The sequence below is a fragment of the Salvelinus alpinus genome, chromosome 29 (genome assembly GCF_045679555.1).
Source record: "Salvelinus alpinus chromosome 29, SLU_Salpinus.1, whole genome shotgun sequence".
Lineage (NCBI taxonomy): Eukaryota > Metazoa > Chordata > Actinopteri > Salmoniformes > Salmonidae > Salvelinus > Salvelinus alpinus.
Genome location: NC_092114.1, coordinates 44,139,516 through 44,167,476, shown reverse-complemented (window position 1 = coordinate 44,167,476; position 27,961 = coordinate 44,139,516). Strand labels below are relative to the sequence as shown.

The 27,961-nt window shown below is 46.3% G+C and overlaps 1 protein-coding gene across 3 annotated transcripts in view; it reads left to right on the top strand.

The window, feature by feature from the left end:
• Positions 1–27,961, top strand: part of LOC139558804 (RNA-binding motif, single-stranded-interacting protein 3-like) — a 351,557-nt gene that overhangs the window by 170,662 nt on the left and 152,934 nt on the right. For all 3 annotated transcript variants that reach the window (XM_071374246.1, XM_071374247.1, XM_071374248.1), the window contains one exon: positions 12,950–13,008. In XM_071374246.1, the coding sequence (XP_071230347.1) occupies positions 12,950–13,008 (59 nt within the window). The remainder of the gene's footprint in view (positions 1–12,949; positions 13,009–27,961) is intronic.

Genomic DNA, 27,961 nt, shown 5'->3' with positions numbered 1-27,961 from the left:
ACAGCATCTTTCGTGGCAGGCGATCCTCTGGCATCCAGATGGCATGGCCCGAGCCATCTAAGCTGGTGGTGTGTGAAGGACACCTCGATGCGCCTGCAGTTGGTTCTCTGTAGGATCTCTCAATGTGGCACACGGTCCTGCCAGGTCACTTTCAACATTCGTTTAAGGCATTTTATGTGAAAGGACTCCAGTTGTTTTAAGTGTCGGCTGTAAACTATCCATGTTCCACATCCATAAAGGAGTTTAGATACACACACTGCCTGGTAGACTGCAACTTTGGTGTAGAGGTTTGGTGTGAAGCAGATAAGGAAGTGACGTAGTTCGTCTATGCCTGAAGAGTCTGTCATTGAAACCAGACCCTAGTCACTGTTGCCTAGGGTCGGGTTTTCGGGTCAACTTCAATTGTTATGAGTCCTTGTGGTGTGTTGAGCCATGCCGGTTCCCGAGACAGGCTCACGGGGTCATACACACTGTGAGACAGCCCCAGCAGTCCAGAACCCGTATCTCTAAAGTAAACACAGTGCCGCCAACTGACGCATTCTTGAGAGTGTGCCATATCGTAGCTGCTGATTGGAGGTTGTTACACGCCGGCCTGAGAGATGCTTGGAAATGCCAAAGTTCTCTCAAATTGCGGCGGCCACTCCTACATGAAAATGAACTCCGCTCAGTGACCCGTAACGATACAGCGAGCTACAGTCTCCAAAGAGTCCTAACACTCAACTACCACAACTTCCTCTGCTACTTCAAACATAGCCAACAGAAAAGGGAGTCAATAACAACAATGGCCACGGAGGTTCTAATTATACGCAGTTGGAAGAGAAATTAATGGGATTTGGAAGTGTGCTTAATCTATTTTATTCAATTGGCTGGATCTGTAGCTCTCCAGAACCATCAGCCTGATATATGGGCATGGAGAAGCAGCCAGAGAAGGGGGTTTGGCTGAACACCCAGAGCAAGAGAAACCTGGATGGAACAGCCGTTACCGTTAAAAAAATGGCTGGACAAAGCCAGGCAGGTGGGGCACAGGGCCAAGCATAAACCACCCATGGGGTGTGTATCCAACGTTAACCCCCGAGCCCTCTTGGGCGACGGGAGACTTTATGATCCATTTCACTACCAAGCGATTGGGCAGCCCCAGGGTTTTCTTGTTGCAGTCCACCACCCAGGAGAGGTAGAGGGGCTGAACCAGCCCGCTGGTTCTTTTGAGTAAAGAGCATTTTTATACAAGGCACTCCAGACCAGACATAGGGCCCACACCTGGAATAACAGAAGCATTCGAGCTCACATTCTCCCTGCCAGTGGCCTAAATCCATAACTCAAAAACGTACATTGTAAAGGACCCCAGAGCTTCCCTCCCTACCCTCCCTTCCGTCCTCCTCCCTTTTGACTTCTTTGTTTTCCCCTACCTCCTGCTTTCATCCATCCCGCCCTTCTGGATCTCTGCACCCAATTTAAGCCGGGGACCAGCTACAGCTGTGTTCTCTATCACATTGCTTTCCCTCGCCTGATCAAACGGAGAGAAACCCAAATCAAGAGCTAATCACCGCCAATTGTCCCCAAAAAAACTTTCCCATGTGTGGCGAGGGAGGGAGGAGTGAGAGAGAGAGTGGGGAGTGAGGGGTTGGGAGCTCCACACAGCAGAGGAAGGAGGAAGGGGTGACCCTGGGACCACCTGTTCCACAGAGCCTCTGCGATCCGAAGCGCCACATTATCCCTCATGACTCTCAGAGGCCCTCTGTTGACACGAACCGGCCGGCTATCAGAGCCTCCCCGATCCCACGGGCTCCTTTTCAACAAACTGCCAAAGAGATGAAGTGTGAGAAAAGACACTCCAGTCAGCCCAGCCTCGGCTCTTTCGCCTCCGTCATCGTCGCCCTACACTTTCCGTCCGGCTCCGCCTTTCCTGGCCCTTTCTCTCTCTGTCTCTCCCTCGCTCTCCTTCTCCGTCCAGTCAACCAACTCCGCCGCACGTCCTTCAGAACGGACCGAGATAGCGGCGCTTAACCTCTGAGGCAGTGAGACGACCGCAGGAATGCCCAGACCGAACTAATATGTTGTATCCTCCACAACATTGATTTGGAGAGCAGTTGCTGTGCAGTGGCTGATATGCCCCCAGGCAATCTCCTACATTATTCATCCCCCTATTACTGTATACATGGTATCGGGACAGCTTGGCTTTTCATAGGCACTCCCTCTGTTTGTCTCGTTACAGCCAGTACACCCACTCTGCTGGGAAGCGGCAGGTAGCCTAGCGGTTAAGAGCATTGGGCCAGTAACCGAAAGGTCGCTGGGTCGAAATTCCAGAGAGAAATCTGCCGATGTGCCCTTGAACAAAGCACTTAACCGCAAGTCACTCTGGATAAGAGTGTCTGCTAAATGACTAAAATGTCAAATTAAAGCTTCACTCCGTCCATTACAGGTGCAGCAGCCGTCAGCCTTAAGACTGATTGACGCGAGGGCAGGAAGCCGAGCCCTCGGGACTCTACAGTTTCCCTCCCAGCTGCTTTGACACTCTCCATCCCTCCCCCCTCTTTCTGGCTCTTTCCCTTTCATCTGGAGTAGTGTGGAGAAAGCAGCACAGATGAGATATGTTCATTTGTGCGTGTCAGACAGAAATGCGTGGCATGTTGGCTTGACAGGTTGTAGACGGCCGTGGACAAACAGGAGCTATTTTGGAACGCTGAAGCCTGAAAGAGAACTGTGGTACTGTGGAAAATAGCCATATGCCCATTACTCATTCTATTAAACACACACACACATACGTGCAAACACACACAAACACACTGCCATTTTTCTCTCCCACTCACTCCATTAAAAGCACTCCATATCTATAGTGGAGCCACTGTAGTTGTTCCCTCTCTCTTGTTCTCTCTCTCACGTCCTCTTGTTCTCTCACTCTCTCGCTCTTGTTCTCCCCCCCCCCCTCTCTCTCTTTTTCGTTCTTTCTCTCCCTCCTACCCTCCCTGTGGGTGGAGATCTCTGTGGTGAGCTCCAATCTGATGATCGGCCAGCATCATTCACCAGCACTACCTGTCAGAAATGCATTATCCTGTGTGTCTTCAGAGTGTGCGTTCAGAGTGTGTGTGTTATTTTTGGCCTGATACAGATCCTGGGTTGACAAGGACATCACCACTAAATCATTCTCAGGTCAGCTGCAGGTGCTAACTCAACCATGGCCGACACTGCTGTTTAACACTGGTGATACTCAACCATGGCCGACACTGCTGTTTAACACTGGTGATGCTCAACCATGGCCGACACTGCTGTTTAACACTGGTGATACTCAACCATGGCCGACACTGCTGTTTAACACTGGTGATGCTCAACCATGGCCGACACTGCTGTTTAACACTGGTGATGCTCAACCATGGCCGACACTGCTGTTTAACACTGGTGATGCTCAACCATGGCCGACACTGCTGTTTAACACTGGTGATACTCAACCATGGCCGACACTGCTGTTTAAAACTGGTGATGCTCAACCATGGCCGACACTGCTGTTTAACACTGGTGATATTCAACCATGGCCGACACTGCTGTTTAACACTGGTGATGCTCAACCATGGCCGACACTGCTGTTTAACACTGGGGATGCTCAACCATGGCCGACACTGCTGTTTAACACTGGGGATGCTCAACCATGGCCGACACTGCTGTTCAACACTGGTGATACTCAACCATGGCCGACACTGCTGTTTAACACTGGGGATGCTCAACCATGGCCGACACTGCTGTTTAACACTGGTGATGCTCAACCATGGCCGACACTGCTGTTTAACACTGGTGATGCTCAACCATGGCCGACACTGCTGTTTAACACTGGTGATGCTCAACCATGGCCGACACTGCTGTTTAACACAGGTGATGCTCAACCATGGCCGACACTGCTGTTTAACACTGGTGATGCTCAACCATGGCCGACACTGCTGTTTAACACTGGTGATGCTCAACCATGGCCGACACTGCTGTTTAACACTGGTGATGCTCAACCATGGCCGACACTGCTGTTTAACACTGGTGATGCTCAACCATGGCCGACACTGCTGTTTAACACTGGTGATGCTCAACCATGGCCGACACTGCTGTTTAACACTGGTGATACTCAACCATGGCCGACAATGGTCAGGCTAGCCTCAGTCAGAGCCCCTTAAAGGTGACAAAGGGCCGGATCCCGGATGAGTGGCTAACAAAATCGTAAGGAGGAAATGCAACCCAAGCTTGGAGTTTTCTCCAGCCCTGGGCCAGTTGGCATGTCATCTCGTGAGTGAGCCAGCAAAGTATTGGCCTAATTCACCGGGTCACAATTTGTCAGAGGGCCGTCGTTGCCAGGGGAGCAATCATAATTAATTTCTAATGCAGAAATGTCAAGATGACATTTTTGAAATAGAACTGTTGTCTTCCAGCAATGGAAATACTTTCCACAGTGGGTGGGACCAGAGGGCCAAAGAGCTTAGACCTACAGTTCACAGAAAACCATTGTGTCACCTGCTAGAAGCAGGGAGAGAAGAGCTTAACCGACAACTATAACATGTTGTACCGTGGTAGTGCAGCGGCCATACTGTGGGATATCTTCAAAGGGCAGGTCCCTTCTACAGTACACAAGTATAGCTCAGGAGAGTGGCTCGTGATTGATTTTGATTCAGTTCTACTTGAGTGACCAGCGGGTCTCCCTCCTGCCAGGTGTCCATCAGGATAGAGCAGGCTAGTTCAGCAGTGCGCAGCACCTGCCTGTCTGTCTCTGCAGTTCACTGGGAGACTGGGCCTGCGTCCTAAATGGCACCCTGTTCCCTATATAGCTCCCTGGGCTCTGGTCAAAAGTAGTGCACTATATAGGGAAATATAGTGCCATTTGGAACACAACCTGGGTCCCCTCCCCTGCCCTTAACCCTCTGTCCTGTAGTCACAGAGGGAGCTCCCATGCTCCCAGGTCAACTGGTCCTAGTCCTTAATGGCCCGCCGCACTAATAGCTGTGATTTGACCCCTGTCTGTCAGGCTCACCTTTAGAGCTCTGAGGGGGGTCGGTTGAGCTTGCGGGTCAACCGGAACGTGGCACTAACTCAACCGGAACGTTGCACTAAGGTATGGCGCCAAGGAATCTCTCACTTTCCTGCTTTCAATCATCTATCCCTCTTCCTCTGTCTCCCACTCTCTCTCTCCCTCTATCCGTGCCTGTCCAGTCAGAATATGTGTACAACAGTGACACCTGTCTCTTAAATTACCATCAAACATTGAGCAATATAAACGCAAAACTCAGAGATGAACTGACACAGACGCCACGCAGCCAGGGGCCCCCATCTGCCTCTGGGGTCCACAGCAGGATCACTTTCTTTCAATTTCCTCCTTTCAAACTCCTCCCCAAACCTAGAGGCCCAAGGGCCTGTCAGACCCCATACCCTGGGGTCTTTACACACACGCAGAGGAGAGAATGTGACTGTATCCCTTAGAGGATGTGGTTACACCATGTGGTCAGCAGAAGGGAAGTAGGGAAACACAGACATGGAGCAGAAACTGCCTGGAGCTGTTTCCCACCTACCTGTCATGCCACTTCACACGTCTACTGCAGCAAACAGACATGCAGACAGCGAGGGCCTTTGGAGAGCCAGAAGGGGGACAACGCCACGCTTGGGTGGTCCGCCAGTCCCCCTCACTCCTCCTGCCAAGCTGCACCAGTGATGTGTGCTGGCTCTGGCCTGCTCTCCATGTAAGAACCACTTCACCCCCAGCGCAATGGCGGAAATGAAATATGCCTGGATCATTTCACCCAGAGAGGAAAAAGGAGATGCAGATATTCAATGGATCCAAATGATCCAATGTCTCGTCATCAGGCCTCCACCCAAAAAGTAGAAGCTGCGGTTGAGGCTACGCATCGTGCTTCAATTCCTAGATAACTTTCGAACAAATGACATCTTTTACAGTTGCCTCAATTTGTACAATGTTCAACGACATAGAACCACGTATAAAACCTTGTATTTTTATTGGGCGGGTGTCCTTTTTTAGTATCGTCATCTCTAATTCTTGATTGGATATGGCGGTGGAATGATTGCCAGAGAGAGAGAGAGAAAGCGAGAGAAATAGGAAGGGAGAAATTGTGAGAGGAAGAGGGGGAAAGAGACATTGGCATACCACATTTGATCATATAATAGCACTCTCAGCTTTCCAAGAAAACATCAATTGAGACATTTCTGGTCTGTTTACATATATTTCCGAAGATGTTTATACAGAACACTGGTAGGAAATCCGTATAAACTGTATGTATGATTATATGACAATATTTTAGCTTGACAATAATTCTATTACACATTTTCTAATATATCACATGCATTTGTTTTATGTTCCTGCATAAGTAAAATCAGTATTATGCCTCTGCTGCCATTCATTACAATTAGGCTGGTTTGGATGTCCTCTCCGCCCCATGGCAATATGTGTAGAATAGCAGGACATTTGCTTTAAAAATGCCAAATTCTCTCATCCTCAATTCAATATATGTAGAATACCATGAGATTAGCTGTAAAACTGCACATTTTCCTCTCCACCCCATGGCAATATGTGTAGAATAGCATGAAATTATCTTTCGAAATGCCAAATTCTCTGAGCCTCATTGCAAAATGTGTATAATAGCACTTTGCCCCATGGCGAAATTAGTAGAATTGTAGGAAGTTAACTGTTTCCCCGAGAGAGAAAAAACACCTTCTCAGACCTTGCGGGGGGCCCCCCAAAACTGTGGTATGCCACTGGAGAGAGAGATAGAATTGGGAGAGGGATAGAGGAGGAGAGGGAATGAGGGAGAGAGAGAGAAAAAGAGGGAAAGAGCGAGAGGGACTGGGTGAGGACTGACGAGGACCATTAGAGACAGAGATAACGGAGACTGAGAGTGATTGAAATATGATTAGAGGAGACCGGCTCTAGCAGAGCTACAGCATCGCCAGTATTAAACCTGGGCTTCACAGGGACTGTCTCTGTCACATCAAAGTCATGCAAGAGAAGCCGCCAGCACGGTGTCCACACACACACACACAAACACACCTTCGCATGCCCAAACACATATACATGGCTCGTGCACGGCTTGTATTCCCTGTTTATTTCCAATATTCTCCATTATGGGCTAGATGCCTGATTCAACCTTTTCTTTTCATCCCACGCCTGGTGTCTTTGTAGGGTATTTTTGGATCACAGGCGCGATGCATTGATGAACCATCTTTAACAATTAATGAGACGAGCCATGATGAGTGGTCTCCTGGTCCCAGTGGACCCAAACAAAGTTCTAATGAGAACTTTCCCCAACTCCATGCCAATCGGAGGCCGTTTTAACTGTTTCCCAGAACGAGCCGACTGTACACACACACACGCGCGCTCTTGCCCATTTTCGCACGTACACACAACCAGACATGCAAAAAAACACATGCACACCTTAGTTAGTGCTACGTTAGTGTTACAATTGATGTGTAACTTCATTGAGTTTCCAATATATGTTCAGTTTTTTCCCCCCATCATAGTTTATTTGTCACGTGCACAGGATAAAGGCAGGTGTAAACGAAACAGTGAAATGCTTACTTGCAGGCTTTTTCCTCAACAGTGCAACATCAATAACAAACAAGATGAGTCCAAGATGGCGTAGCAGTCAGACATCTTTGTCTTTGTCCTGTCGTGTCCCTTGTATATATCTTTTTACATATTTTTCTTCGCATATCTTTTAAAAATATTTTCCTAAAATATTTTCCTCCTGCAACCCGCCTCACCCAATGTGGCGTGGATCTGCTTTTTTCTAAAGTATTTCTATTTACTTCGGATCTGGAATCCCTCAACTGAAGCTAGCCAGCTAACTACATACCAGCTATCAGTTAGCAAACCATTGCTAGCGGTCATCAGCTAACCTTTAGCTCGGAAACATCTCGCCAGTTCGAACAACGAGAGCATAACGGACCTATTTCTCTCCATATCCCCGGATTCCTACCGCAAACTCTGAACATTTTAATCTGGATCTTCGCAACTAGCTAACCTCAATCCTGGGTGACCACTCCTGGCTAGCGTTTCCATCCCGGAGCAAGCACCAATTAGCCTGAAGCTAGCCTGGCTAGGGCTCCTGTGCTACCACCGAAGCCCACTCCTGGGCTACAATATCCGGACCCCTTCTACTGCCGGTAAGGGGCACGGAACCCCGCCAATCCTCTACGACTGGAATACCGACATAATCTGCCCGAGGACTCCAACAGGCCCCTCAGGCGCGACGCCCGCTGAAGGCCCATTCTGCTAACCTGCTAGGCCTGCTAGCTACCTAGAGCTACCTGGAACCCTACTAATTCCATGACTGGTCTATCGACGTCACCGCACGAAGAGGCAAAAACAGATTTACCCCCATCGCAACGTCCCCCAAAGGCTAACTTGCTAGCTCCGGTCTGCTAACTGCTAGCTTCCCTGCCCCGGTCTGCTAACTGCTAGCTTGCCTGCCCCGGTTTGCTAACTGCTAGCTTGCCTGCCCTGGTCTGCTAACTGCTTTCTTGCTAACCCGGTCTGCTAACTGCTAGCTTGCGAGCCCCGGTCTGCTAACTGCTAGCTTGCGAGCCCCGGTCTGCTAACTGCTAGCTTGCGAGCCCCGGTCTGCTAACTGCTAGCTTGTTTAGCCCCGGCCTACTAACTGTTAGCTTGTTAGCATCGGCCTGCTAACTGTCTGAATCGCCGTGTCCCCAGTCAGCCCAACCACTCACTGGACCCATATGTGGGTCTACGCATGCCTCTCTCTAATATCAATATGCCTCATCCATTACTGTCCTGGTTAGTGATTACTGTCTTATTTCACTGTAGAGCCTCTAGCCCTGCTCAATATGCCTTAACCAACCATGTTGTTCCACCTCCTACATATGCGATGACATCACCTGGTTTAAACATCTCTAGAGACTATATCTCTCTCATCATTACTCAATGCCTAGGTTTACCTCCAATGTACTCACATCCTACCTTACCTTTGTCTGTACACTATGCCTTGTATCTATGCTATCGAGCCCAGAAACCTGCTCCTTTTACTCTCTTTTCCGAACGCGCTAGACGGCCAGTTCGTATAGCATTTAGCCGTACCCTTTCCAGAAACAAGTCTCTCACTGTTGCCGCTTGCTATAGACCTCCCTCTGCCCCCAGCTGTGCCCTCGATACCATATGTGAATTGATTGCCCCCCATCTATCTTCTGAGCTCGTGCTACTAGGTGACCTAAACTGGGACATGCTTAACACCCCGGCCATCCTACAATCTAAGCTTGATGCCCTCAATCTCACACAAATTATCAATGAACCTACCAGGTACAACTCCAAATCCGTAAACACGAGCACCCTCATAGATGTCATCCTAACTAACTCGCCCTCCAAATACACCTCTGCTGTTTTCAATCAAGATCTCAGCGATCACTGCCTCATTGCCTGCATCCGTAATGGGTCTGCGACCAAACGACCACCCCTCATCACTGTCAAACGCTCCCTAAAACACTTCTGCGAGCAGGCCTTTCTAATCGACCTGGCCGGGGTATCCTGGAATGACATTGACCTCATCCCGTCAGTAGATGATGCCTGGCTATTCTTTAAAAGTGCCTTCCTCACCATCTTAAATAAGCATGCCCCATTCAAAAAATGTAGAACTAGGAATAGATATAGTCCTTGGTTCACTCCAGACCTGTCTGCCCTTGACCAGCACAAAAATATCCTGTGGCGTTCTGCATTAGCATCGAATAGCCCCCGTGATATGCAACTTTTCAGGGAAGTTAGGAACAAATATACAGAGGCAGTTAGGAAAGCTAACGCTAGCTTTTTCAAACAGAAATTTGCATCCTGTAGTACTAACTCAAAAAAGTTCTGAGACACTGTAAAGTTCATGGAGAATAAGAGTACCTCCTTCCAGCTGCCCACTGCACTGAGGCTAGGAAACACTGTCACCACCGATAAATCCACTATAATTGAGAATTTCAATAAGCATTTCTCAACGGCAGGCCATGCTTTTCACCTGGCTACCTCTACCCTGGTCAACTGCCTGGCACCCTCCACAGCAACCCGCCAAAGCCCCCACCATTTCTCTTTCACCCAAATCCAGATAGCTGATGTTCTGAAAGAGCTGCAAAATCTGGACCCCTACAAATCAGCCGGGCTAGACAATCTGGACCCTCTCTTTCTAAAATTATCTGCCGAAATTGTTGCAACCCCTATTACTAGCCTGTTCAACCTCTCTTTCGTATCGTCTGAGATTCCCAAAGATTGGAAAGCTGCCGCGGTGACACTCTAGACCCAAACTGCTACAGACCTATATCTATCCTACCCTGTCTTTCTAAGGTCTTCGAAAGCCAAGTTAACAAACAGATTATCGACCATTTCGAATCCCACCGTACCTTCTCCGCTATGCAATCTGGTTTCAGAGCTGGTCATGGGTGCCCCTCAGCCACGCTCAAGGTCCTAAACGACATCATAACTGCCATCGATAAGAGACATTACTGCACAGCTGTATTCATCGACCGGGCCAAGGCTTTCGACTCTGTTAATCACCACATTCTTATTGGCAGACTCGACAGCCTTGGTTTCTCAAATGATTGCCTCGCCTGGTTTACCAACTACTTCTCTGATAGAGTTCAGTGTGTCAAATCGGAGGGCCTGTTGTCCAGACCTCTGGCAGTCTCTATGGGGGTGCCACAGGGTTCAATCCTCTGGCCGACTCTCTTCTCTGTATACATCAATGATGTTGCTCTTGCTGCTGGTGATTCTCTGATACACCTCTACGCAGATGACACCATTCTGTATACTTCTGGCCCCTCTTTGGACACTGTGTTAACTAACCCCCAGACGAGCTTCAATGCCATACAACTCTCCTTCCGTGGCCTCCAACTGCTCTTAAACGCAAGTAAAACTAAATGCATGCTATTCAACCGATCACTGCCCGCTAGACTGTAAACTCTCCTTCCAGACTCACATTAAGCATCTCCAATCCAAAATTAAATCTAGAATCGGCTTCCTATATCGCAACAAAGCATCCTTCACTCATGCTGCCAAACATACCCTCGTAAAACTGACCATCCTACCGATCCTCGACTTCGGTGATGTCATCTATAAAATAGCCTCCAACACGCTACTCAACAAACTGGATGCAGTCTATCACAGTGCCATCCGTTTTTGTCACCAAAGCCCCATACACTACCCACCATTGCGACCTCTCGTTGGTTGGCCCTCGCTTCATACTCGTCGCCAAACCCACTGGCTATAGGTTATCTACAAGTCTCTGCTAGGTAAAGCCCCGCCTTATCTCAGCTCACTGGTCACCATAGCAGCACCCACTCATAGCACGCGCTCCAGCAGGTATATTTCACTGGTCACCCCCAAAGCCAATTCCTCCTTTGGTCGTCTTTCCTTCCAGTTCTCTGCTGCCAATGACTGGAACGAACTGCAAAAATCTCTGAAGCTGGAAACACCTATCTCCCTCACTAGCTTTAAGCACCAGCTGTCAGAGCAGCTCACAGATTACTGCACCTGTACATAGCCCATCTATAATTTAGCCCAAAGAACTACCTCTTCCTCTACTGTATTTATTTATTTATTTATTTTGCTCCTTTGCACCCCTTTATTTCTATTTCTACTTTGCACATTCTTCCACTGCAAATCTACCATTCCAGTGTTTTACTTGCTATATTGTATTTACTTGGCCACCATGGCCTTTTTTTTGCCTTTACCTCCCTTATCTCACCTCATTTGCTCACATTGACTTATTTTTCTACTGTATTATTGACTGTATGTTTTGTTTATTCCATGTGTAACTCTGTGTTGTTGTATGTGTCGAATTGCTATGCTTTATCTTGCAGTTATTTGCAGTTGCAAATGAGAACTTGTTCTCAACTAGCCTCCCGGGTTAAATAAAGGTGAAATAAATAAATAAATAATAATAACAAACAAACAATGTTCGCTTTGAGTATATGGCAATGGCATCAAATATATGCACCAACCCCATGTTGAAGCCAATCTTTTCTATTGCTCATGGGAGACGCCCTCAAACTCCCTCGGTGATTACAAATCCCTGTTGATATTTCTTACCAGGTAAGTCAAATTACCCTGTGTCTCTCACTCCCATAAAATACAATCGACTGATTGGTATCAATGAGGCTAAGTTTCCGCCTGCAGGGCTGCGTCCCTAATGGTGCCCGGTTCCCTTAAAGGTACACTACTTTTGACCCAGGCACATTGGGAACTGGCACCATTTGGGACGCACCCACCCTCAAATTACCCTGCGTCTCTATCCCATCAAGACAACAGTCTGATTGGTATCCAGGAGGCTGAGTGTCAGGCTGTAGTTTTCCTCCTTGTGCTCATCAGTTCATAACTGCCACCGACCCCACCGCAGCATGCAGTAAATAGAGTCTTCACTGTGCGTTGAGAAATGGCACAATTATCCCCCGCTGGTGAAATATGGGCCAGGAAGCTCCACACTTCCCTATGTACTGAGAGAGAAGCTCTAATTCACACACACACACACACGCACGAACGCACGCACGCACGCACACACACACACACACACAAGGGCAAGTACAGGCACGCACGCATACACACAGGCACAAACACACAGGCAGGCACACACACACAGAGCTGCCTGATGCCGTCATCCCCTAGTCCACACACAGTCCGTAACGATGAGTTTTTGCCACATCAAGTCCTAGTGCAGTTGTTTGATTAATGGGAGAGATGAAGTGGTCGTAGATATTCCCGATGTGTTAACTTCCGCTATGTTTATTTCCCAGCAGCGGTAATGGTTATCAAGAGAGCAATCGTGCCTCGCTACATTTATACATTTTTAGGCCAAGTGGAGGTTAGAGAATTGAGAGAGGACAAAATAGCCTACTGTAACGGTAATAGCACTACTGAATTTGAAGAATGTTCCCGATGTTATGTTCTAGAACCATTCCACCTAGTAATTCTGCTTCTCTCTTCTCTTCACAGATATGGGAAAATAGTGTCAACCAAGGCCATCCTGGACAAGAACACCAACCAGTGCAAAGGTATGTCACCAAGGTAACTGTATCCCAAATGGCACCATATTCCCTAGGTTGTGCACTACTTTTTCCCAGGGCACTATGTAGAGAATAGGGTGCCATTTGGGATGCACCCTGAGCCTTGTGTTAGCCGCCGAGAGCCTTGTGTCTGCCACCGTCCGCGGCGCAGCGATCACTCTTCAAAGCAGATGTTGTCATAGGAAGCGTTCGGAGCCAAGCCCTGGCATTAGCACAGACCTCAGTCAAGAAAGCACCTGCGTGCGGTAAATCAATGATTTAGCAGTTAGCGCTAGCTGGAGGAAGGATGGAGGTCAATGACTAGGCCCTGCGACGAAGCTCGCTCGCTGGAAGGACGTCAGAGGATAGGCAGTTGTTGTGCAACCCCTCCCTAGCTACGTCTCCGTAGACTCTTTTATCTCCTCCTCTTTCAACCGGGGTCTTGGAAAACAGCATTAGCCTGTGCTGTCTGTACACTGACTAGGAGTGTCACGTTGACACATCAAACCAAACGACGGAGCTATCTTATTAGCGGCACATTTTCTAAATCGCTTAATCGAGTACACACATCCAATTAGAAGGCTAACAGGCAAGTACGATGTAGTTGAACATTCTTCACTATCGCTCTTGTCTTCCATCTCAAGCTATTCGTAGACATATTCCCCGCTTCAGCCTTAGCTGCTACAGTACTGTAAATACACTTCGGTAGTGTTCCTTTTGTTCACTCTCCTCTTAAGCCTGCTACACACTCCACACAAAACAGAGCGACTGAGTGTCGTATACGGTCCATTCCAAAAATTCAGCGGCAGCTCCGTTTGCGCATGGTGTGTAAGACCCTTTTAATGGCCAGCTGTAGAGGAGTAGAAAAAGAGCGGATTAGTCCCGAGGTGTCTGGCAGCACTGTTTAAGCGCTATTGAAGTTCCATCAATACTTGTGGTTGTTTTTCGCAGCTTCCTTACTCGGTATTGCTGCCGCCTTCAAGGTGATGCCGCCTTCCTACCCGTCCTTACCTGGATGGAACCCACCCGTTGTGTGACGGGTCAGATGTAGAGGGAAAACAACCCGCCGTGATTCAAAGCTGGAAAAGCCGCGCATTGGCTTAACTTCCTTTGTGTGGGGCGGCAGGTAGCTTAGCGGTTAAGAGCGTTGGGCCAGTAACCAAAAGGCCACTGGTTCGAATCGCAGAGACATCTACAGTAGGTGAGAAATCCGTTGATGTGCCCTTGAGCAAGGCACTTAACCCTAATTGCTCCTGTAAGGAGAAGAGCGTCTGCTAAATGACTAAAATGTCCATTTGTTGCTGGTGACTCATGTAGGCAATCAGCAGTCAGCCTGGGCCCCTTGTTAGGAGGAAGGATGGACCCATGGGTCGTGGAAAACAGGAAGAGAGGATTGAGGGAGTATAAGGATACACCAGAGGTGTGAAGTAAATCGCAGGGTGTGGAGATGAAATACATTAGAGCCTCTCTGTGTCCAGGGCACTGGCCTGGTGAGTTATGCTCTGCAGGGCCGGGCACTCTGCTCTGCACTCGCGGGTGGGGGAGACCAGTTTCCCATACCTCACCTGCCTGGAATGCAGCGCCGCCGAGATGCCAAGAGCCAAGCATAAGCATCTGTATTTTACGAGTGGAAATGATGGTCCAGCCCTGTGCACTGAGGGAGGGGAAGAGAGAGTAGGACAGAAAGAGGAAGAAAGGAAGGAAGAGAGACCACAATAGCTCAAAGGCCTCATCAGAAGCCATGTGTTTCTGTATAAATGCAGATCCAGATCGCTGGCTTACCCCTACCATGTAACCCATGTCTCTGATCACTATTGACAGCCAGGGCCTCATTCCTTTCATACTGATGTTGAAATACATGTGCAATATATTTCTGATTTTAGAGAGCTTGATGTGGGTTTTTTTCCTTGACCCTGACCAGCATTTTATTTCTTAAACTGAAATGATTTTCTTCTAGTGAGATACCAATGTCGTAACATACCCGCACAACTTTTTTACGATAACATCAATGTTCAGAGGTTACTCTAGTCTACTCAATCTGCTTCTAAACAGATTTTTCCTTTCAAAAGATGCTCTCTCCTCCTCTCCATCCTTGTAAAGGTGAATGCAGGAAAGCAGGTACGGGTTGGAGCATCATAAAAAGAACACTGCGTCGCCCTGATCCAGTATCACTTTGTTTTCAGTCGTCTGCCCTTTTGACCTGGCGCTTGTTTAAATGTCAGAGGCAGGGCTTTTTCAACACGGTGGCACCACCAGACAGACACCGAGCCGGGAACAAACCAGGCCAATCCTCCCTCCTTCCTCTCCTGTGTTATTTGTATTTAGTTCAGCTCAGTGAGCATGCAGCAAAGCGTCAGAAAAGGGGAGGGTGCAAGAGGTCAGCAACCGGTCATCTCTGGGAAAGATTAAGAAATGCGAGATACACTGAGATAGAAGCGTGGGAGAGGAACCTGTTTGTTGTAGAGAGACCGAGATATGCTGGGGACTGATGTACCCCACACACACACAAACAAATGCACTCACGCACGCACACAATCACGCATGCATGGATGCACTCATTATACACACACATTCACGCAAGCATGCACAGTGGTGTAAAGTACTTCAGTAAAAATATGTGAAAGGACTACTAAAGTAGTTTTTATGGGTATCAGTACTTTACTATTTACATTTTTGAATACTTTTACTTTTACTTCACTACATTCCTAAATAAAATGATATACTTTTTACTACATACATGTTTCTTGACACCCAAAAGTACTCGTTACATTTTTGAATGCTTAGCAGGATACGAAAATGGTCTAATTCACAGACTTATCAAGAGTACATCCCTGGTCATCCCTACTGCCTCTGATATGGCGGACTCACTAAACACATGCTTCGTTTGTAAATGATGTCTGAGTGTTGGAGCGTGCCCCTGGCTATCCGTAAATAAAAATAACTAGGAAATGGTGCCATCTAGTTTGCTTAATATAAGGAATTTGAAATTATTTATACTTTTACTTTTACTTTTGATACTTAAGTATTTTAGCAATTACATTTACTTTTGATACTTAAGTATATTCAAAACCAAATACTTTTAGATTTTTACTCAAGTAGGATTTTACTGGGTGACCTTCACTTTTACTTGAGTCATTGTCACGCCCTGACCTTAGAGAGCCTTTTTATTTCTCTATTTGGTTAGGTCAGGGTGTGATTAGGGTGGGCGTGATTAGGGTGGGCATTCTAGGTTTTCTGTTTCTATGTTGGTGTGTTTGATTCCCAATCGGAGGCAGCTGTCTATCGTTGTCTCTGATTGGGAATCAGATATAAGTTGTCAGTTTCCTTTTGGGTTTTGTGGGATCTTGTCTTTGTTTGTTGCTTTGTGCACGACTAGCTTTACGTTCGGTTTGTGTATATTGTTTTTTCCCGGTGTTACGTTTTCAAATAAAGAGAGAATGTACGCCTACCACGCTGCACATTGGTCCGGTCATTTATCATCCGACGACGAGCGTAACAGTCATTTTCTATTAACGTATCTTTACTTTTACTCAAGTATTTTTTTAAATGTATTTTACCTTTATTTAACTAGGCAAGTCAGTTAAGAGCAAATTCTTATTTTCAATGACGGCCTAGGAACAGTAGGTTAACTGTCTTGTTCAGGGGCAGAACGACAGATTTTTACCTTGTCAGCTCGGGGATTCGATCTTGCAACCTTTCGGTTACTAGTCCAACGCTCTAACCACTAAGCTACCTGCCGCTCCAAGTATGACAATTGGGTACTTTTTCCACCACTGAGCTTGCATACACATATGTACATTAATGCACACATGCACGTAGAATAACACACACATGTACATTCCACATTTTTGCACTCTGTAAAACACAGAGTGCATAATCACATTTAGGCTAGCATACTAGAGCCTCTCGTCTCCTCCACACACGCAGCCTACACCCCCACCCACACACTCATCCATCTGCCTTAAGACTCTATGGCTCCTGCAGCAACCAGCAGCAGATCCATCAATCCTCCGCCTGCCTAGTATCACAGCGTGACTGCCTTCCACCTCTGCATCGCGCGGGCTCTGAATGAGCCTCTCCATCTTCCCAGCGCTGACGCCCTGGACCGACCGGAGAGCAATGGGAACAGGAAGTTGTGAAAGGCTTAAGGGCCGTCAAGCTCCGTGGGTAAGAGGGGAGGCATTCTCTCCCTCTGTCCCTGTATTGTTCCCTCCTGCTTCCCTTTGGATGTTTTTCATTTAGTAGGAGTGAGATGTGGGTTAGCTTAATCTGAGGGTCTGGGGGAACCGAAACCACTCATTTGCTGTCCCGAAAAAAACATGAAAAAGGCAGCTCAGGTATTTGAAAGAAAGCAGGGGCTGACCGAATGGAGACATTTTATATTTTCCTTTATGAGCCCCGAGGCAGAGGAAATGACCTCAGCCCTTTGAAGGACCTCCGTTTCCTCTGCCAGGAGATAAGGCCGCGGAGGCTGAGATTCACAAGCCGGCCTGGCAGTTCAACACCACACTGGATTGTACGAAATTAGATGAGACAATTGGCTCCCACGGTTTTGTTCTCTTCTCAGCTGCCTGTTGTTGTTCCTCAATGACACCTGTCATCCAGTTTATATTTGTGTTCTGTAGCTCAGTTGGTAGTGCATGATGCCTGCAATGCCAGGATAGTGGATTTGAATCCTGGGAAAACACATACGTAATAATTTTGAACCACTCCACATATTTCTTGTTAACAAACTATAGTTTTGGCAAGTCAGTTAGGACATCTACTTTGTGCACGACACAAGTCATTTTTCCAACAATTGTTTACAAACAGATTATTTCACTTATAATTCACTGTATCACAATTCCAGTTGGTCAGAAGTTTACATACACTAAGTTGACTGTGCCTTTAAACAGCTTGGAAAATTCCAGAAAATGATGTCATGGCTTTAGAAGCTTCTGATAGGCTAATTTACATAATTTGAGTCAATTGGAGGTGTACCTGTGGATGTATTTCAAGGCCTACCTTCAATCTCAGTGCTTCTTTGCTTGACATCATGGGAAAATCTAAAGAAATCAGCAAAATAAAAATGACTTCCAATTCTGGTTCATCCTTGGGAGCAATTTCCAAACGCATGAAGGTACCACGTTCATCTGTACAAACAATAGTACACAAGTATAAACACCATGGGACCACGTAGATGCATTCTGTCTGCTGGAGATGAATGTACTTTGGTGCGAAAAGTGCAAATCAATCCCAGAACAACAGCAAAGGACCTTGTGAAGATGCTGGAGGAAACAGGTACAAAAGTATCAATATCCACAGTAAAACGAGTCCTATATCAACATAACCTGAAAGGCCGCTCAGCAAGGAAGAAGCCACTGCTCCAAAACCGCCATAAAAAAGCCAGACTATGGTTTTTATGCACATGGGGACAAAGATCGTACTTTTTGGAGAAATGTCTGATGGTCTGATGAAACAAATAGAACTGTTTGGCCATAATGACCATCGTTATGTTTGGAGGAAAAAGGGGGATGCTTGCAAGCCGAAGAACACCATCCTAACTGTGAAGCACGGGGGTGGCAGCATCATGTTGTGGGGGTGCTTTGCTGCAGGAGGGACTGGTGCACTTCACAAAATAGATGGCATCATGAGGTAGGAAAATTATGTGGATATATTGAAGCAACATCTCAAGACATCAGTCAGGAAGTTAAAGCTTGGTCGCAAATGGGTCTTCCAAATGGACAATGACCCCAAGCATACTTCCAAAGTTGTGGCAAAATGGCTTAAGGACAACACAGTCAAGGTATTGGCTATCACAAAGCCCTGACCTAAATCCTATAGAAAATGTGTGGGGAGAACTGAAAAAGCGTGTGCGAGCAAGGAGGCCTACAAACCTGACTCAGTTACACCAGCTTTGTCAGGAGGAATGGGCCAAAATTCACCCAACTTATTAATAGAAGCTTGTGGAAGGCTACCCGAAACGTTTGACCTAAGTTAAACAATTTAAAGGCAATGCTACCAAATACTAATTGAGTGTATGTAAACTTCTGACCCACTGGGAATGTGATGAATGAAATAAAAGCTGAAATAAATCATTCTCTCTACTATTATTCTGACATTTCACATTCTTAAAATAAAGTGGTGATCCTAACTGACCTAAGACAGGGAATGTTTACTCGGGTTAAATGTCAGGAATTTTGAAAAACTGAGTTTAAATGTATTTGGCTAAGGTGTATGGTAACTTCCGACTTCAACTGTATGTCATGGAAAATTTGGTACTTAATGTTTTGTACACTCAGTGTATATGAGATTATGTTACTTTTCTACAGCAGATAAAGTGTTTTATAAGCCCATGTGGGCTGGGAATCCTTGAAGATACATGACACCTACAATAGAAGAGATACGGTATATAAAGTGGTGCGTCACTTTCTTCTAGGCTTGGCCATAACAGTTGCCTGCATCCATACACCTCCCCCTAGCACAGAGTGAGCCTCTAATGGAGAAATATCTGCAAATGTTAGTCTCTATAAAAAAAAATAGATTTATGGCTACGTCGATGGCTGAGTAGAGTATTGCATGATGCCGAGCATAAAGGAGAATTGATGAATGAGGTTGTGCTCTCCAAAAAGGCCTGTTTTGGATTGTCCCGTGTGCATTTCTGGGAAGTGGAAAGGGAAAGGCAAGCGAGTGCTGTTTGCATCCATTATCGGTTTCTCATTAGAGGGGCCGAGATATAAACATTTGTCTATGTTGCCGGCGCAATTAAGGATTCTCTCTGCAGCCCCTCTGCCCTTTTGAAAATGAATTATGTGCAAATGGGAATCTCAACTTAAGTGCGGCCAGCAACGGACCTCTTCCAAAATGCTTCTCTCTTCCCAACAGCGATTCCAGAAAGAGGCAAGCTATGGAGAAACAGGTGAGAGAGAGGCATAAAGAGAAGAGCGTAAGCCTGTCCCCTGTTTGCATGTGTAGTAATGCCCTTAATTAGTAATCACAATGGGAGAATTCCATTGACCGGGTGGCGTCGCAAACCTCAATGTGGTGTACCCGTACTCCGCCCGTTCTTGTTTTGCTGCAGCGCCTCACACAGCTCAAGCCCCCCCCCCCTGCTTCCATCTCCCTCCCTTTTCCATCTCCCATTCCTTTAAGCCAAGGCGCTCTCTCGCCTTCCAAGTTGGCCACTCACCAAGCTGGCGTCTAAATGGGTGAGCACGTCGTAAATAGAACCCGGCCACCACATTCCTCCAGCAGTGACCTTTTGTCCCCCCCCTCCACTTCCTGTGCTGCTCCCGCTGGCAGTGTGGTTGCCGCTTCACTTCCAGGGCTGGCCGGCCGGGAGACCAATGCCCCGAGGGACAGCAGCCCTGTCTCTGTGTCATGAGCCCTGAGCTCTGACACCATCCTTGCTTGTGTTTGACGTCAGTTCCATCCTTATACAACACTGTTGAGCTCTCTTCCCTCCCGGTCCATCGACAAACGGCCTTGAGGGTTATCAGTCGAGGGCGAGGGCGTATCTACCACCATTTTTTATCCGAGAGTCGCCGTCGCTATTGTGGTAACCACAATGGGGGCCGCAGCCTTCCCCTGACCTGCAAGGGGTTCGCCCCTGCATCTTCCGGAGTAATGATCATATCCTTGATTAGTTAAGGAAGGAATAAATCAGAAATGAATGAATAAGGGTAGATGGGAGCGACTTGGCTGTTCCTCATGAATGAATCAGAGCTCAGGGACAAAGAGGGCCGTGCATAAAAAATAAAGGAACACTTTGTCCTTCTCATGGTTTTTATGTTTGTCTCTGCATTGGAGATTTATTTTTCGGAGGCCCCTCGTGATCGAAGCTTTGTTAAAATATTGTCTCTGTCTGCCCATTTTTGTGCAATCTGCCACGGTAGCTGAGGTGATTATCTATCCTGTTGCCTAGTAACTTTATCCCTACCTATATGTACAGTGCATTTCGGAAAGTATTAAAACCCGTTCAGTTTTTCCACATTTTGTTACGTTATACCCTTATTCTAAAATGGATTCAAAAAAAAATAATTCCTCATCAATCTACACCCAATACCCCATAATGACAAAGCAAAAACGGGTTTTTAGAAATTGTTGCAAATTTATTGAAAATAATATTTACGTAATTAAACAGTTCCCGCTCAGCCCAGTCAAAACTGTTCGCTGCTCTGGCACCCCAATGGTGGAACAAACTCCCTCACGACGCCAGGTCAGCGGAGTCAATCACCACCTTCCGGAGACACCTGAAACCCCACCTCTTTAAGGAATACCTAGGATAGGATAAAGTAATCCTTCTAACCCCCCCCCCTTAAAAGAGTTAGATGCACTATTGTAAAGTGGTTGTTCCACTGGATATCATAAGGTGAATGCACCAATTTGTAAGTCGCTCTGGATAAGAGCGTCTGCTAAATGACTTAAATGTAAATGTAAATGTAATTATTCAGACCCTTTGCTATGAGACTCAAAAGTGATGCTCAGGTGCATCCTGTTTCCATTGATCATCCTTGAGATGTTTCTACTACTTGATTGGAGTCTACCTGTAGTAAATTCAATTGATTGGATATGATTTGGAAAGGCACACACCTGTGTATATAAGGTTCCACAGTTGACAGTGCATGTCAGAGAAAAAACCAAGCCATGAGGTCGAAGAAATTGTCCGTAGAGCTCCGAGACAGGATTGTGTCGAGGTACATATCTGGGGAAGGGTACCAAAACATGTCTGCAGCATTGAAGGTCCCCAAGAACACAGTGGCCTCAATTCTTAAATGGTAAAAGTTTGGAACAACCAAGACTCTAACTAGAGCTGGCCACTCGGCCAAACTGCACAATTGGGGGAGAAGGGCCTTGGTTAGGGAGGTGACCAAGAACCAAATGGTTACTCTGACAGAGCTCCAGAGTTCTTTCAGAAGGACAACCATCTCTGCAGCACTCCACTAATCAGGCCTTCATGGTAGAGTGGCCAGACAGAAGCCACTCCTCAGTAAAAGGCACATGACAGAGATTCTTGATGAAAATCTGCTCCAGAGCGCTCAGGACTTCAGATTGGGGTAAAGGTTCACCTTCCATCAGGACAACTACCCTAAGCACATAGCCAAGACAACACACAGGAGTGGCTTCGGGACAAGTCTTTGAGTGGCCCAGCCAGAGCCCGGACTTGAACCCGATCTAATATCTCTGGAGAGACCTAAAAATAGCTGTGCCACTATGCTCCCCATCCAACCTGACAGAGCTTGAGAGGAACTGCAGAGAAGAATGGGGGAAACTCCCCAAATACAGTTGTGCCAAGCTTGTAGCGTCATACCCAAGAAGACTCGAGGCTGTAATCGCTGCCAAAGGTGCTTCAACAACGTACTGAGTAAAGGGTCTGAATGCTTATGTAAATGTGATATTTCAGTTTTTTATTTGTAATAAATTAGCAACAATTTCTAAAAACCTGTTTTGCTTTGTCATTATGGGGTATGGTGTGTAGATTGATGACGGAAAAAATAGTTTAATCCATTTTAAAATAAGGCTGTAACGTAACAAAATGTGGGGGTCTGAATACTTTCAGAATGCACTATATACAGTAACAGTCTAAAGTTTGGACACACCTACTCATTAAAGTGTTTTTCTTTATTTTTACTGTTTTCTACGTTGTAGAATAATAGTGAAGACTTTAAAACTATAAAATAACACATGGAATCATGTAGAAACCAAAAAAAGTCTTAAACAAATCAAAATATATTTTAGATTTTAGATTATTCAAAGTAGCCACCCTTTGCCTTGATGACAGCTTTGCAAACTCTTGGCATTCTCTCAACCAGCTTCATGAGGTAGTCACCTGGAATGTATTTCAATTAACAGGTGTGCCTTGCTAAAAGTACATTTTTGGAATTTCTTTCCTTCTTAATGCGTTTGAGCCAATCAGTTGTGTTGTGACAAGGTAGGGGTGGTATACAGAAAATAGCCCTATTTGGTAAAATACCAAGTCCATATTATGGCAAGAACAGCTCAAATAAGCAAAGAGAAACGACAGTCCATCATTACTTTCAGACATGAAGGTTAGTCAATGTGGAACATTTCAAGAACTTTAAAGGTTTCTTCAAGTGCAGTCGCAAAAACCATCAAGCACTATGATGAAACTGGCTCTCATGAGGACCGCCACAGGAAAGGAAGACCGAGAGTTACGTCTGCTGCAGAGGATAAGTTCATTAGAGTTACCAGCCTCAGAAATTGCAGCCCAAGTAAATGCTACACAGAGTTCAAGTAACAGACACATCTCAACATCAACTGTTCAGAGGAGAGAAGTGTGAATCAGGCATTCATGGTCGAATTTCTGCAAAGAAACCAGTACTAAAGGACACCAATAATAAGAAGAGGCTTGCTTGCGCCAAGAAACACGAGCAATGAACTTTAGACCGGTGGAAATCTGTCCTTTGGTCTGATTAGTGCAAATCTGAGATTTTTGGTTTCAACCGCTGTCTTTGTGAGACACAGAGTAGGTGAACGGATGATCTTCGTATGTGTAGTTCCCACCGTGAAGCATGGAGGAGGAGATGTGATGGTGTGGGGGTGCTTTGCTGGTGACACTGTCTGGGATTTATTTCGAATTCAAGGCACACTTAACCAGCATGGTTACCAGCATTCTGCAGCGATACGCCATCCCGTCTGGTTTGCGCTTAGAGGGCCTATCATTTGTTTTTCAACAGGACAATGACCCAACACACCTCCATGCTGTGTAAGGGCTATTTTACCAAGAAGGAGAGTGATGGAGTGCTACATCAGATGACCTGGCCTCCACAATCACCTGAACTCATTACTATTTAAAAATATATATACACTGCTCAAAAAAATAAAGGGAACACTAAAATAACACATCCTAGATCTGAATGAATGAAATATTCTTATTAAATACTTTTTTCTTTACATAGTTGAATGTGCTGACAACAAAATCACACAAAAATGATCAATGGAAATCAAATTTATCAACCCATGGAGTTCTGGATTTGGAGTCACACTCAAAATTAAAGTGGAAAACCACACTACAGGCTATTCTAACTTTGATGTAATTTCCTTAAAACAAGTCAAAATGAGGCTCAGTAGTGTGTGTGGCCTCCACGTGCCTGTATGACCTCCTGGGCATGCTCCTGATGAGGTGGCGGATGGTCTCCTGAGGGATCTCCTCCCAGACCTGGACTAAAGCATCCGCCAACTCCTGGACAGTCTGTGGTGCAACGTGGCGTTGGTGGATGGAGCGAGACATGATGTCCCAGATGTGCTCAATTGGATTCAGGTCTGGGGAACGGGCGGGCCAGTCCATAGCATCAATGCCTTCCTCATGCAGGAACTGCTGACACACTCCAGCCACATGAGGTCTAGCATTGTCTTGCATTAGGAGGAACCCAGGGCCAACCGCACCAGCATATGGTCTCACAAGGGGTCTGAGGATCTCATCTCGGTACCTAATGGCAGTCAGGCTACCTCTGGCGAGCACATGGAGGGCTGTGCGGCCCCACAAAGAAATGCCACCCCACACCATGACTGACCCACCGCCAAACTGGTCATGCTGGAGGATGTTGCAGGCAGCAGAACGTTCTCCACGGCGTCTCCAGACTCTGTCATGTCTGTCACGTGCTCAGTGTGAACCTGCTTTCATCTGTGAAGAGCACAGGGCGCCAGTGGCGAATTTGCCAATCTTGGTGTTCTCTGGCAAATGCCAAACGTCCTGCACGGTGTTGGGCTGTAAGCACAACCCCCACCTGTGGACGTCGGGCCCTCATACCACCCTCGTTTGAGCAGACACATGCACATTTGTGGCCTGCTGGAGGTCATTTTGCAGGGCTCTGGCAGTGCTCCTCCTTGCACAAAGGCGGAGGTAGGGTTGTTGCCCTCCTACAGCCTCCTACACGTCTCCTGATGTACTGGCTTGTCTCCTGGTAGCGCCTCCATGCTCTGGACACTACGCTGACAGACACAGCAAACCTTCTTGCCACAGCTCGCATTGATGTGCCATCCTGGATGAGCTGCACTACCTGAGCCACTTGTGTGGGTTGTAGACTCCGTCTCATGCTACCACTAGAATGAAAGCACCGCCAGCATTCAAAAGTGACCAAAACATCAGCCAGGAAGCATAAGAACTGAGAAGTGGTCTGTGGTCATCACCTGCAGAACCACTCCTTTATTGGGGGTGTCTTGCTAATTGCCTATAATTTCCACCTGTTGTCTATTCCATTTGCACAACAGCATGTGAAATTTATTGTCAATCAGTGTTGCTTCCTAAGTGGACAGTTTGATTTCACAGAAGTGTGATTGACTTGGAGTTACATTGTGTTGTTTAAGTGTTCCCTTTATTTTTTTGAGCAGTGTATATATATTTAACCTTTATTTAACTAGGCAAGTCAGTTAAGAACAATTCTTATTTACAATGACGGCCTACCAGCGTGAGATGGTTTGGGATGAGTTGGACCGCAGAGTGAACCAACAAATGCTCAGCATATGTGGGAACTCCTTCAAGACTGTTGGAAAAGCATGGTTTGTTGAGATAATGCCAAGAGTGTGCAAAGCTGTCATCAAGGCAAAGGATGGCTACTTTGAAGAATCTAAAATATAAATTGTATTTTGATTTGTTTAACACGTGTTTGGTTACCACATGATTCCATACGTGTTATTTCATTGTTTGGATGTCTTCACTATTATTCTACAATTTAGAAAATAGTAAAAATAAAGAAAAACCCTTGACTGAGTAGGTGTGTCCAAACTTTAGACTGGTACTGAATCTCTACCTCAGTTACATCGTACACCTGCACATCGACTCGGTACTGGTACCCTGTATATATAGCCAAGTTATCGTTACTCAATGTGTATTCATTCCTTGTTATTATTTTTCAATTATTTATTTCTTTTCTCTCTCTGCATTGGTGGGAAAGGCCCGTAAGTAAGCATTTAACTTAGTCTACACCTGTTTTTTTAAGAAGCATCAGACAAATAAAATTTTATTTGATTATGTTGCTGTATTCCAACCTGCGTCAACAATCAGGCTAAACTGGATGTACATGTAGCACAAAATGTCACTGTCTATTCATTTTCCCTCTAGACCTCCAAGCTTTGTGGGCTTAAGGGTTTTCACTTTTTCATGTAATCTGCCACTGTTTAAGGTCTGTTGACATTCTAGCCTACGACTTAAATTACTTAAATCGTCAAATTAAATTTCAGGCATTGAGTATCCCTCAAGAACCAGTGTTTTCTAGCCCCTGTGTGTGTGTGTGTGCGTGTGTTTGTTTACACTCTTGTCAAATTTGCGTGGGTCACTATTGCCAGTCAGTGTTTCGCCAGATCATCTATCTTCAAGGTAGACACAGCGATATGACGTAGATGCAGAAAGTAAACAGCATAGTGGGTCAATTTCCTCAACAACTAAGAGCATTGAAGCGTGAGGCTCAACCTCTCCACTGTTTTGGTGCCCTGGCTACCACTCTCCAACAGCGTGAAGCAAACTCATGCACGTGCGCAGATACTGTGTGACCGTGTGAGAGCGAAGTCTTGCATCTCGCTTATCTCAATATTTGTGGTGCCACAAGGTCATTTAACTGAGTCTACCTTTAACAACCTTTTGACAAGTAATTAACACCCTGCAGGTATCTTCCTCCCTCCCTCTCAAGAGCTCTTCAGATGATGCGGTGTTACACTTTTAAGCCAACAAGACAATGTAGTTACTGTGTATTACTGTGCAACTGAGTGGCGAAGGCAATTACACATCTGAATGGAGACCAGGTCTGCTGTGTGTTTAGGATATTTTCTCACTAACATTATTCTGCCCACTCAGATCAATTAACACCAGTTGGCTGTGAGAGGTGTTCTTGAAATATGCGAATTATAATTTAAAGGCTGGTTTTGGGTCTTTTAAATCAGGCTAGCCATTTAGTCAAGACTGGCCCATATTGTAACGGCTGTCGCTCTCCTCATCCTCGGACGAGGTGAGGAGAGAAGGATCTTCAGACCAAAATGCAGCTTGAGGGAAATAAGCCATCTTTATTATAAATACGACGATGGCAACACGAAAACACAAACACTTTCAAATTTACAAAAACAAGAAAACGACGTATACGAAACCTGAACATAAACTTACATAACTAATACGTAACACTTACGGACAGGAAACATACTACATCGAAACGAAACGAACAACCGAAACAATCCCGTATGGTGTAAGACATAACACAGACACAGGAGACAATCACCCACAACGAACACTGTGACAACGCCTACCTAAATATGACTCTTAATTAGAGGAACGCCAAACACCTGCCTCTAATTAAGAGCCATACCAGGCAACCCAAAACCAACACAGAAACAGAAAACATAGAATGCCCACCCAACCTCACGTCCTGACCAACTAACACACAAAAACTAACATAAATAGGTCAGGAACGTGACAGTACCCCCCCCACAAGGTGCGAACTCCGGACGCACCAGCACAAAATCTAGGGGAGGGTCTGGGTGGGCATCTAACCACGGTGGTGGTTCAGGCTCGGGGCGCGGTTCCCACCCCACCATAATCCATCCTAACTTCCTCCCTCCAAGAATGTCCACCCTCTTTTGACCCCCACAAAATTCCCTTAACAACATATCTAATAGGGACAACCCCGGGACAGAGAGATAAATCAAGAAAGAGGGATAGATAAGAATATAGAGATAGATGAAGATAGAGAGGGAGATTAGGATAGAGGGGCAACTCCGGACTGAAAGGCAGCTCCGGACAGAGAGACAGCTCTGGACTGATGGGCAGTTCTGGGTATCCAGCCTTTTCAGGCTGAAGGGCAGCTCATGGCTGACTGACGAATCTCGATGCTCATGGCTGGCTGACGGCTCTCGACGCTCATGGCAGGCTGACGGCTCTCGACGCTCATGGCAGGCTGACGGCTCTCGACGCTCATGGCAGGCTGACGGCTCTCGACGCTCATGGCAGGCTGACGGCTCTCGACGCTCATGGCAGGCT